This window comes from Alternaria rosae, assembly GCF_020736505.1.
Source record: "Alternaria rosae strain MPI-PUGE-AT-0040 chromosome Unknown BKA58scaffold_1, whole genome shotgun sequence".
In the NCBI taxonomy this organism is placed as follows: domain Eukaryota; kingdom Fungi; phylum Ascomycota; class Dothideomycetes; order Pleosporales; family Pleosporaceae; genus Alternaria; species Alternaria rosae.
In genome coordinates this window covers 4,759,870-4,770,252 of record NW_025763570.1, presented here as the reverse complement: position 1 = coordinate 4,770,252, position 10,383 = coordinate 4,759,870, and the positions used below count along the sequence as shown (strand labels likewise).

The 10,383-nt window shown below is 53.0% G+C and overlaps 3 protein-coding genes across 3 annotated transcripts; 1 reads left to right on the top strand and 2 right to left on the bottom strand.

Moving 5' to 3' along the window:
• The first annotated feature begins 100 nt into the window (after positions 1 to 100).
• Positions 101 to 6,055, top strand: BKA58DRAFT_416942 (nucleoporin subcomplex protein binding to Pom34-domain-containing protein). The gene is made up of 2 exons (XM_046172613.1): positions 101 to 266; positions 313 to 6,055. Exons 1-2 carry the CDS (start codon positions 202 to 204, stop codon positions 5,882 to 5,884), a joined length of 5,637 nt encoding a protein of 1,878 aa, XP_046032010.1. The 5' UTR covers positions 101 to 201; the 3' UTR covers positions 5,885 to 6,055.
• Positions 6,056 to 6,391: 336 nt separating this feature from the next.
• On the bottom strand, positions 6,392 to 7,940 carry BKA58DRAFT_374494 (uncharacterized protein). Its single transcript, XM_046169336.1, has one exon. The coding sequence runs from the start codon at positions 7,850 to 7,852 to the stop codon at positions 6,584 to 6,586; it is 1,269 nt and encodes a 422-aa protein (XP_046032009.1). The 5' UTR covers positions 7,853 to 7,940; the 3' UTR covers positions 6,392 to 6,583.
• An 864-nt stretch (positions 7,941 to 8,804) lies between these two features.
• Positions 8,805 to 10,289, bottom strand: BKA58DRAFT_374492 (DNA repair protein-like protein Ntg1). Its single transcript, XM_046169335.1, has 2 exons — positions 9,592 to 10,289; positions 8,805 to 9,543 (listed from the first exon to the last, which is right to left on the bottom strand). Exons 1-2 carry the CDS (start codon positions 10,180 to 10,182, stop codon positions 8,890 to 8,892), a joined length of 1,245 nt encoding a protein of 414 aa, XP_046032008.1. The 5' UTR covers positions 10,183 to 10,289; the 3' UTR covers positions 8,805 to 8,889.
• Positions 10,290 to 10,383: the final 94 nt, after the last annotated feature.

Sequence of the window (10,383 nt, the reverse complement as noted above, 5' to 3'; positions counted from 1 at the left end):
TAGGTGTTGGGTGAGAGGTCACGCAGAAAGAGCCCTTGTGATGATCCCTGCACGTACTAGCTCGACTTTCGCGTGAGCTTTGGCTTTCGCGACTTTCGTAGCCATTGACGCCAAACATTCGGCAACACCACCCCCACGCCTCTCCAGCACCTTCATGGCCTTTGGTTAGCTGATTTCCTACTCGCGCACTGCAGCGCAACCATGGCCCCCATCCAATCCCCCGAGTTCGACCTGGGCAAGTGCCTCAAGGGCGAGCAGCAGCTTGTGTATGTTTACCTGCATCGAGCGCAGCAGCGTAGCTGACGATAGCAGGACCTGGGACATCGCATACCGCGCCCTCTGCGACCCCGAAACCGCGTCCAAGAGCGAAGTCCTACGCGCCTTCCTCACCGCCAACGACAACAGAGACATCCTCAGCCACCCGTGGAAGCCCTTTCCCGACCCGTCGTCGCAGGAGAAGAGCAAATTCGAATCAAAGTCCGCGCCCATCAGCGTCACACCCGCCCAGAGCGAACACTACGATGTAGCAGAAATCAAGGACGACAGCTTGTGGTTGTCCAAAGAGGCGCAGATATCGGAATATGCAGCGCTGCAGTTGGTCGTCCAGGAATGGCAGGGCAGGCCGACGGCACAGCTGCTGAGTGGACTCACTGAAGAGGAGGCCCTCAGCGTACAGGAAGCCGCTGGAGTCGGGAATCTAGGCGCCTCGACTTTCGTCCCAAACTCATCCATCATGGCCTCACCGCTCGCTTCCAAGACCGCGCATCTCGAAGCAAAGGACCAGCGCCGCCTCCACATCCTCGACGTCTACCATTCGACGTGCGCCTCCATCATACGTATCAGTCAGCTTCTCGTCTCATGGGGCTGCGCATCCAACTTGCGCAGCCAAACCATCTACGGCAACGACTACCTTAGTATTGGAGCCGGCTGGATTGAAGAACTTGGACAGGCTATCGCAGCAGCACAAGATGGCCCCTCGGGCGGAAAGGCGCTAGACGAGTTGCTCAAAGCATTCTCCAAAAGATGCGACGCTTTAGACACCGGCTATGGCTGGAACGTCGATGAGTCGATACTAGAGCCTGCATCGGAGAAATGGGTCGTCGCGCAGACTACAGAGATGCTGCATATCCTTCATCTGGCCCTAGTACACGCAGATTTGGTCGCCAAGGACTTCCTACCTGCGGCCACCATCGAAGATTGGCTCAAAGCCTTCAGTTTCCGCGGCTTTTTCCGCGAATTCCCTGCAGTCACAGCTCGCCAGGAACCTCTCATTCCCGTGATACAACTGCTGACTTCACTCATGTCTCTGACTATCTTGAAAGTGGACAAAATTATGGATGACCTCGAATCCGGCAACTGCAACGCCTGGGACTCCTCATCGTATATTCTCAACGGCACTGTTGTAGAGAGTATTACCACCATCTTCGGAGAGGCCAAGTTGTTGGGCGCAAGTCCGGCTACACCCCCAACATTCGCCTGGGCTATCCTGACTTGGAGGCTCACAACTCGTGCAAGCTACGAGGAACAAGAGCGCGACCGTCTTATCGAAGCATCGAATGACACAGGAAATACGGAACCTCAGACTTCACCACTCGAAGAGGCTGCTTTAGTCGTGGCTAGGCTTGAAAACCATGAGCTCTTCGACGGCAAGATGCCTTATGAGGAGCTGGCCAATATCAGCTCAGCAGTGGGCGTACTAGCTATCATCAACCAGCTAGTCGAGACCAGTCTGCCAGCATTTGGAACATCGATCGATCAGATATCACAGGATAGGATTCGTCTACTGTTCCTCCAACTCATTCGCGCCGCTGTCGGCAGTGACATCGTCGCATACAGCCCGGACCTGATAGTAACGACGTACACGATCCTGACTGGCGACAACTCCTTTCGTAGATGGGAGAATGGGGAGATTTCTCGCCATGCTGATCCGGTTGTTGCGTATTTCCTGGAAGACGAATATATCCTTCGACCACTGCTGCTCAACGAAGCTCGTCTACGCTACCCTTACGAGATGACACCCTTCCTCAAATTCTGTAGCGCATTGACGCGCGGGGACGAGACCATGCAGAACGGCATGCCTACATTTATCGAGAAGCTTGGGAACCACAACCGACTCATGCAACGCCTCCCAGAAGGCTTCAGGGACTATGCGTTGACGCGCGAGGAGGAGAACGCCAACTGGGTTGAGCTTACAGCTAATCTTCCACTCTTCTCGACTGGAACTCCGTCAAGCTTCCGTGGGCAACGACGGTTATTGACCTCCGGCAGATCGACACAGTCTGACGGCCTGTCTGGAATACCTGCTGGCACAGAAGGAATTATTGTCGATGATAACTCACAGCCTTATGTGGCGGTATGGCATCATCACCACTCGACACTGTCGTATCTAGTCGAGCTGCTTTCAACATACCCTGTGGGCAGCAGTAAGGTCGAAACCGCCACGCAACAACCCGCATCTCGCGAAAGTGTCATCGAGATTATCGGACTCTTCGCCGACTTGATGCATTCTTCTTTGCATGCGTCTGAGGGCATCTGCTCAGCCGAACTCCTGGAGGCGATTAGCATCGGTGCTGAGAGCAGCCAGGATACCGTCAACATCGTGCTTGCCATCTTCGAAGAGGAGCTGCTTCACCTCTGCCAGGAGCCTAGTAACGAGGCTTCTTTAGAGCTTCTGGTCAACTGCACCCACTTCTTAGAGGCCCTGATCGTCGTCTCTCCACATAGGGTATGGCCCTGGCTCGCTAGGAGCAGGTTGCTAGAAGGCGACGGCAACGGAAGCTTGGCGACTATCCTGATCGGAACCGAGATGGTTCTTGGGCGATACGATTTCCTCATAGGATGTATCCGACTCTACAAGGGACTCGTCAAGGATGCTGTTGAGCGATCGGTGTCTCGCAAAGTCCCGACGAAAGCACTCAGCCGCTTCAACGCATCTGCGCCTTCAGAAAGCGGAACATCGGATAAGATCATGAGCACTATCCTCTTTACATTTGGTCGGACCCTTGCCAGCATATACGAGAGCTCTTTGAACTGGAAGTACTCCCAACCTAACCATCGTCCTGAGATCAACATCGCTATCTGCGAAGTCTTTACAACGATCTTGAACCTTGCGTACAGCGTCGACGACGAGCCCAAGCTATCTGCCAAACTTGCCAAGTCTATCGCGCCCATCGCTGAGTATCTTACCCAGCTATACCTCACGCGATCCGGCGCAGATCTTCCGACGAATCCACTGATGACATCTCTGGTTACTGGTGTCAGCCCCAGTGATATCACGTTGCTAACGACCTCGAGTGCATTGTGGATGCAGCAGACGCAGACTACCCTGGCTTTCGCCGATGTCCTCGTCCGGGTCGCCATACTACTAAACAAGCCCTGGACACATTTGGAGCAGCAGTTGTTCAAAGCTACGCCATTGTTAGCGCGACTATACGCGACTAGTGACAAATGGAAGTCGCAAGTAGTACTCCTGTTGGAAGCTCTTGTTCGCGGCGCTGTTCGGGTCGCTGGACAAGAAGACTCAGCAATGCCAGACGGAGACCCGAAGCAGACTGCTCGGAAACAGATTGAACAGCAAGAACCGCCTTCCCTACTTGGTCACCTCGGACCACGGACTGCAAAAAACTTCTTGAGTGTGCTGTCACAACTAGACGAGCCATTGCAAATAGTGGACATTCAGACGAATGTCTGGAACTTGCTTTCGGCTGTAGTGACGTGCAAGCAGCAATGGTTCTCGTTGTACCTGCTTACTGGTAGCACACCTCGCGAGTCGATTCGCTCTAAGAAAAATGCAACCCATGACTCACGAAACAAAGCTCTCCTCACGCGAGCGCTCGACGCGCTTTCCAACATGGCTTTACCGGAAAAGGATGCGAGTGGGATTTCATGGCCTCTATACACTGCCATGCTTGAGTTTGTTTCGTCGGCGCAGAACAACTGGTCGTGGGCAATGGGTGACCTACGACAACGGAAGGACCTGATCCAGAAGCTGCTTGGTTTCCTGAAGTGGATGGCCAAGCAACCTAAACAACCAAGAATGAGCAGCAATAGTGAGACGCTGGAGCGCTCTTTCCAGAACCGGTTTGCATCATTAGCTTGCGAAGTCATCGCTATGTACCTCCATAGCTCGCGGCAAGTGGGCGACATCACTGCGCTCAAGGATGTTGTGCCAAGTCTGACCTATCTGGAAGACACTGCTTTGGAGCTACCGTCATACAGTACATCCCTGCATGGCTATCTTAAACAAAACCTCGAGCAACAGTATCCTGGTGTCTCATTAGGGAATCTCAAGCGAACCACACTTTACCCGGAGACTTTCGGACGCGCCTTCTTCTATGACATCGACCTTGCCCAGCAACTTTTGGGCTTCAACAGCAAATGGACAGGCCCTAGAGAAGGCACGGGTTTCGCTGCCGAAGTCGAAAAGGCCAATTACAACCTTGGGCTCGTTGAGTCTGAGGTCCTACTGCTCCAAGGCTGGAAGCTACTGGCTCTTGAGCTGAGCCAAGTTGTAGCAAAAGATGAGCGGATAGTCAAGGTCCTTGTCGGAGTCATCCAGAAGTGCATGGTCGCAAATCAACAATCGAATCTTCCGGAAGCGTTGTTTGGCCAGCTCATGGTCTTGCGAGCAGATCTGGCTTTCGCACTGCTGAAGAAGCTGGTGGAGGCCAAGGTACGAACGACCGAGGCGCGCCAACTACTCGCTCCAGTATGGAATGCTATCCGCACTTCTACGCCTGACTTCGAAAACGTATTTTCGACTGACGCTGTGCACTACTACCGGTCTCTGCTACGAATTCTCTACCTCGCCCTTCACTTCCATCTCATTGAAGATACGGATACATCAGACGACGCATCCTTCCGCTCCTCTTTCCGCGGCACAATGCCCACAAGCCACAACAAATACACGGAACCCATCTCTACCCAGCTCCTCGAGATTCTGTCAGACACGGTTGCAAAGGGCTTCCGCAGCCTGGCTAACCAACTTCACGCCGAACCCGCATCCGTCTCGCCATCTGACTTCGCGCTCCTCACTGCGCTCCTTCAACGCATAATTGCGATCCCAGAGATGTCGAAGTGGCAACAACAAGCCGCTCTACTCTTCGCCAACAGCAACACTGTGCGCTACGCCACCAGTCTATTCTCATGGGCCGACCGCCTGACAATCTCCCACAACGGCGTCGACGACCCCATCTATGGCGAGCTCAGCGTCCTCTTCCTACTCTCTCTATCAAGCATTTCAGCCCTCGCTGAGACCATGGCGGTGGAAGGCATACTCAGCCAACTCAATACCGCAAACATCATGAACTACTACCGGCGCACCAACGGCATGGGACCCTTCGACAACCCATCACGCATGTACAGCATCTGGACAAAAGGCATCCTTCCTCTCTGCCTCAACCTCCTGCTCTCAGTCGGCCCGCCCATCGCCGCGGAAATCTCATCCTTCTTAAACCAGTTCCCCGAGCAACTCGCCCGTTCAGCTCTAAGCATCAACTCGAACCCTTCGTCCCGCACATCAGCCACAAAGATCACACTGACCGTCGCTTCGGAAATTCACTCTCTATCCCTTATCGCCAGCATCCTAGAAAACGTCCGCAAACAAGGACCCAAGTTAGGTATCCAAGCCAACGAAGTCGCCCTCCTAGACTGGGACAAGGAAAATATCAAGGAAGACGTGGAGAGCTGGCTCAGCCGCAAGAGTGCGCTACGTGAGCGTATCGTTGCTGTTGATGAGCGCGAGTTGGAGATGCTGAGTGCCAGGAAGGGACAGGGTGAGGATGCGTTGAGTGAGCTTGAGATGAGGGTGTTGGGTGAATTGGAAGATGCCGGGAAGTGTCTTGGTGTGGGGAATGGGAATGGAAATGGCAATGGGAAGAAATAGAAGGAGGATGTAGGATGATTTGTAAAAGCGCTGGAGTTCTGGAGCGTGGTTTGGATTAGTTGGTCGTTAGATTTAGGATGTGGCAGTGTAGTGTACTTCTAATGTTATTTTTTTTGAATAACTTCTGCTTTGGTAGTACAATTTAATGGTGTCGCTGGACTGGTACATCGGCAGACTATGGCTTCCACGTTTGTTTCATCCCATTTCACATCAAATTCCTTCCTAAACAAGTAACCCGACGAAGAACCGTGGATTATGGTGGGTTTTTTATTCACCCTCCCGGATCATCACCACTTTCCTACCTTTAAGGTCGGCATCAACACTGTCCCGATTAGGCAAGTGATCTAAGAGGTGTAGATTATAGCAATTTCCCAACCCTAACAACCCACTAACATCGTCTTATCTTTCCCAGCCACTTCATCTTCATGCTCGACGTTTCCGTGTCCTATAGTCACGTAGTCACAGATGCGGGAGAGCGTGAGATTAATCATTTGTATTGAATTTTAACTACCAAGTAGATACCGACAGAGAGCCGTTGGAGAAAGAACTATGTTCTTGTACATATACCATACTTGTACTCCATGTGCCACGCTCAACAGATATAGCGCTGATATGCTCGATCGCGCCTTGGTATCTTCTTGGCTACATGTCGTAAGACAAGAGCCATAGCACATCCCACACTAGATACTCACGACACTTCTACGCATCCACAATAGACCAGCCAGATTCCGCATCGCTGACTTGAGGGGTAACGCCACCGGCCAGGTCGACGAAGCTGCCATGGTCGGCCTCAGACTCGGTCTCGCTGTCAGTGTCGCTAACGGTCTCCAAATCGGAGTGCACGGCCTGCTGAATTCCTAGCTCGTGTAGGAGCTGCCTTGAAGAAGCTTCGATATCTTCTTGGGGTGTGGTGGTCCATGAGGCTCGAAGGATGTGCGGTTCATGCGACTGATCGGCTTGCTGATGGCGACCGGATGAAGGAAGTATATTTTCGATGTTCGTGTCTAGATCCTCCGTAGGCTCAGGTTTGGTAAGCTTGGGCTTGGGGTCCTCCGCTTGCACATGGTATCCGTAGTAAGTGAGCATGTTGAGCAACGCTCCGCTAGGTACCCCCCACCCTTGGGCGATGAAGTAGAGCTCCTTGATCTGCTTATAGGCAAGGTTGACATTCTCAAACCGCCTTGGGCTGGGTGCAGTGAAAAATTGAACAAGCATCGCAACACCAACGACAAGGAAGTAAGAATTAAAGGAAACTTCCCGCAAATCGCCGTACTGAAGATGCACTGGGTACATATGAAAGAGGGTATTTAACAGTCTCCCCACGAAACAGAGATGGTGGGATGTGACCCTAAACTTGATCTGTTTCGTCTTGCGGGAAGGGCGAGGTGGGCCAACCATCTTCTCGATGGATGTGCTAGATGGTGTCACAACAATAATGCTCGCAAACAGGGCCATCGAGAGAGAGATGTAGATGGTGTCCAAAAGGAACATTAAGCGCTCCGTAGCCCATTGAGCTTTCTTGACATAAGAATCGAAGGCCCGCAGTTCTTTGATCTGGCGTTTGAGCTTCGCGAGGGCCTCGCGTGAGATGTGGATTTTGTCTGGACGCTTTGAAGAGCCAGACGGGTAGGCTAGACGGCACGGCTCAGTGGGCTCGCAGCGTAAAGCGAAGCCAAACGGTACTTTGGGCAGGGCTCGACTCGGAGGGAGCGTTCCGCTAGTATTGGCGCTAACAGGAACGTGCTCGGTGATGGGAGATGTTTCCGTATCCGTGAACGCGCTCAAAAGTCGATTCCAGAAGAGACGGGCCTGCTGTCGCACAGCTCCGAGAGCTCCCTCAAGCATGCGGCGAGAGCGATAGCTCGCATCCGCCCAGTAGATTAGCACAGCCTGTTGTGGAGTTGGATCCTGGACCACCGCCTGTGGAGTATACTGCAATCGACCACAGTTCTCCATTGCCCAGTCCATGACCTGCACACGGATGTCGGGGTACTGCAACCCTAGGCTGAGGGGACTGTAGAAAGCCTTCCTTAGGCCGCGGACAAGACAGTCTTCATGTGTTTCCATGAAGCCGCGATTTAGTTGGCTAGAGAGAAGTGTATCCAGATTGTTGTACAATGCTTCCTCTGTGTACTTGTCTGTTGCATGCACCAGATATTCGTCTACCGCCAGGTTATGTCGAGGGTATACGGAGTTCGAGATACCGTAGAGCCCGACGTTGACAGCCATGAAAGACGCACTGAGGTGGAGGATACAAGCTAGCAGAATCATGACGCGCGGAAGGGCGTGTTGGAGCATGAGGAAGTATGTAGGGCTGCCCCTTGTTGGTTTGGATGTAGTACAACGGCCCTCACGTTGTGACTGACTTCGAGCGGACACCTTGTCTTCTGATCGAGATGCCATGTCGCTGGCTCCCACAGTGGAGGATGGTGTCGTAGTTGGTGCTGATTGTTGGGCCTTGCTGTAGTTAGATTGCGTGGTGTGAGTGCAGCAGCGTCGTGGGCACGCGTCTGCGAAAGTGAGATTGGTGGAATTTTGCTTCGCAGGCGTGGTTGAGGGGTGGGCCAATCGCGAATCCTAAAGTAGGTGTGGGGGGGCGTATTTGAGTACCACGGGCGAGGTCGCAAGAGACCAGAGACCGTGCTTGACCAGGCAGCACTTGGCTGGTATGCAGTGAATTGACTAGAGGAGAATGTGAAAGAAGCGTTGTCAGTACTCGTTTCGGGAAGCTCGCAGAGGTTCACAGTGAGTAGACTACGAAATGAAGAGCTCGACCACGTGCTGTTGCCTGGTGAAGACTGGAAGGCGCGATATGGTCTGCATGACGAAAGGGCTATATGGTCTGCATAACGAAAGAGCCCACTCCAGAACCGTACTAGAGCGATTGCTGAACACCAGACCGACGCGCCAAAACTTGACACCGCATTTCAGGTATGCGTGCTTCTGAATTCGAAGGTCAGACACCGGCTTCGAGATTTGATGTAAATATGCTTTAAGAATACTTACTACTTCTTCCTCTGCGGCCTTGCTCGTGGCGCCTGCCCAATATCCTCCATATCTATCGCACCTTCCACATCTTCTGCTTTGATCTCATCGATTTCAGCCACCACCTTTTCTTCTTTCACCACCGCCTCGTCGTCACCATTGGGTGCTTCTACTTTCACAACAGCTTCTTTCTTGACTTTCGTGCTTTTAGCTACGACTGCTGAAGGACAGAGACCTCTCTCCGCCAACTTGCAATCGCCACACTTCCTGCCCACAGGTAGGCATATTGTCTGTCCAAAGCCCACCAGCAGGTTGTTAATGTCATGCCACTTGTCTCTTGGTAGCCATGACTCCAGCGCTGCACGCGTCTGTTCTGGCTGTTGAGTCTTGTGCCAGCCCCATAGGTTGGTGATGCGGTGGACGTGGACATCGACACCAATGCCCTCCGTTTTGCCCCAAGCTGCGCTCATCGTCAGATACCCCATCTTAGGTCCGACACCCGGTAGCGACACAAGCCCTTCGATAGTATCTGGGATATCGCCCTGAAATTTGTCTCTCAATATCTCGGCGGTTTGCTTGATATACTTGGTCTTGAGGTTGTGGAAGCCGACCTTATTGATGAACGCGTTCAGTTCGGGGGGTTCTAAAGCGAGGACCGACTCGAGATTGAATCCCTGCACTGTGTTAGCTAGGAATAGCCATATAGTTTCGAACCAACATACCCCAGGCATCCTCTCCTGCATGCCTCGCATGACAGGCGCTAAAACAGTGTCCTTGGTCTGACTACTCAGCATCAAAGCAATGAGCGTTTGGAACCGTCGATCGCGAGGCGACCTGATGTCCTTCGCCAGACTCTCGCAACCCATAGTATCCACCGGAGCGAGGTTCTCATTTCGCATCTCTCTCGTCAGAGTATATATCTCCTCCCAATTCGCAGGTGGCTCCATCGTGACAGTTCCATCGCTGGTCTTTATCTTCTTCGCAGGCGCACGACGCGCTTTCTTGACTTTGGCGACTTTCTTCGGGGATGCGATTGCAGTGGTTGATGTCTCCTCTGCCTCCTTCTTTACAATGATTGGCATGTCCTGGCCTCTTTTCCTCTTCATAGGCATTCGTCGCGCCTCGCCATCTGAGGCGGAGTCCGCTGGCGCTGAGCTGAGGTCTGACTCTGACCCAGCATTCTCGTCGCTACCTGGTTCTCGTTTGACGGGAGCTGGCGCATTGGTCGCGCTTCGTGTCTGGCGTAACGCTCGTTGCGTGCGGCTCGCTGCGACCACGCGGGACGCGTCGCGAGATACTCGTGATGTTCGCATTGGATGATCAATTGAGATGCAGGAACAGCGTATGACGGCAGAGTGATCTTTGCGACAGTTTATCTGGGCTCTCGCGCTGATGCGCAGCTCATAGCGATGACGAAGACGCGGCCCCTTGAATCGGAAGCAGCCAATGAGCGCGTTTCAGATAACGCGCCGGCACGTGAGAACCAGCTTCCGCACATGACGTCAATTCCAGAT

Bases quoted from the DNA above. Each gene is read 5' to 3' on its own strand.
- BKA58DRAFT_416942 (XM_046172613.1), top strand. From the start codon at position 202: ATGGCCCCCATCCAATCCCCCGAGTTCGACCTGGGCAAGTGCCTCAAG. The intron at 267-312 runs GTATGTTTACCT...TGACGATAGCAG, and splicing joins AAGGGCGAGCAGCAGCTTGT to GACCTGGGACATCGCATACC.
- BKA58DRAFT_374494 (XM_046169336.1), bottom strand. From the start codon at position 7,852: ATGGACTGGGCAATGGAGAACTGTGGTCGATTGCAGTATACTCCACAG.
- BKA58DRAFT_374492 (XM_046169335.1), bottom strand. From the start codon at position 10,182: ATGCGAACATCACGAGTATCTCGCGACGCGTCCCGCGTGGTCGCAGCG. The intron at 9,544-9,591 runs GTATGTTGGTTC...AACACAGTGCAG, and splicing joins TGCAGGAGAGGATGCCTGGG to GGATTCAATCTCGAGTCGGT.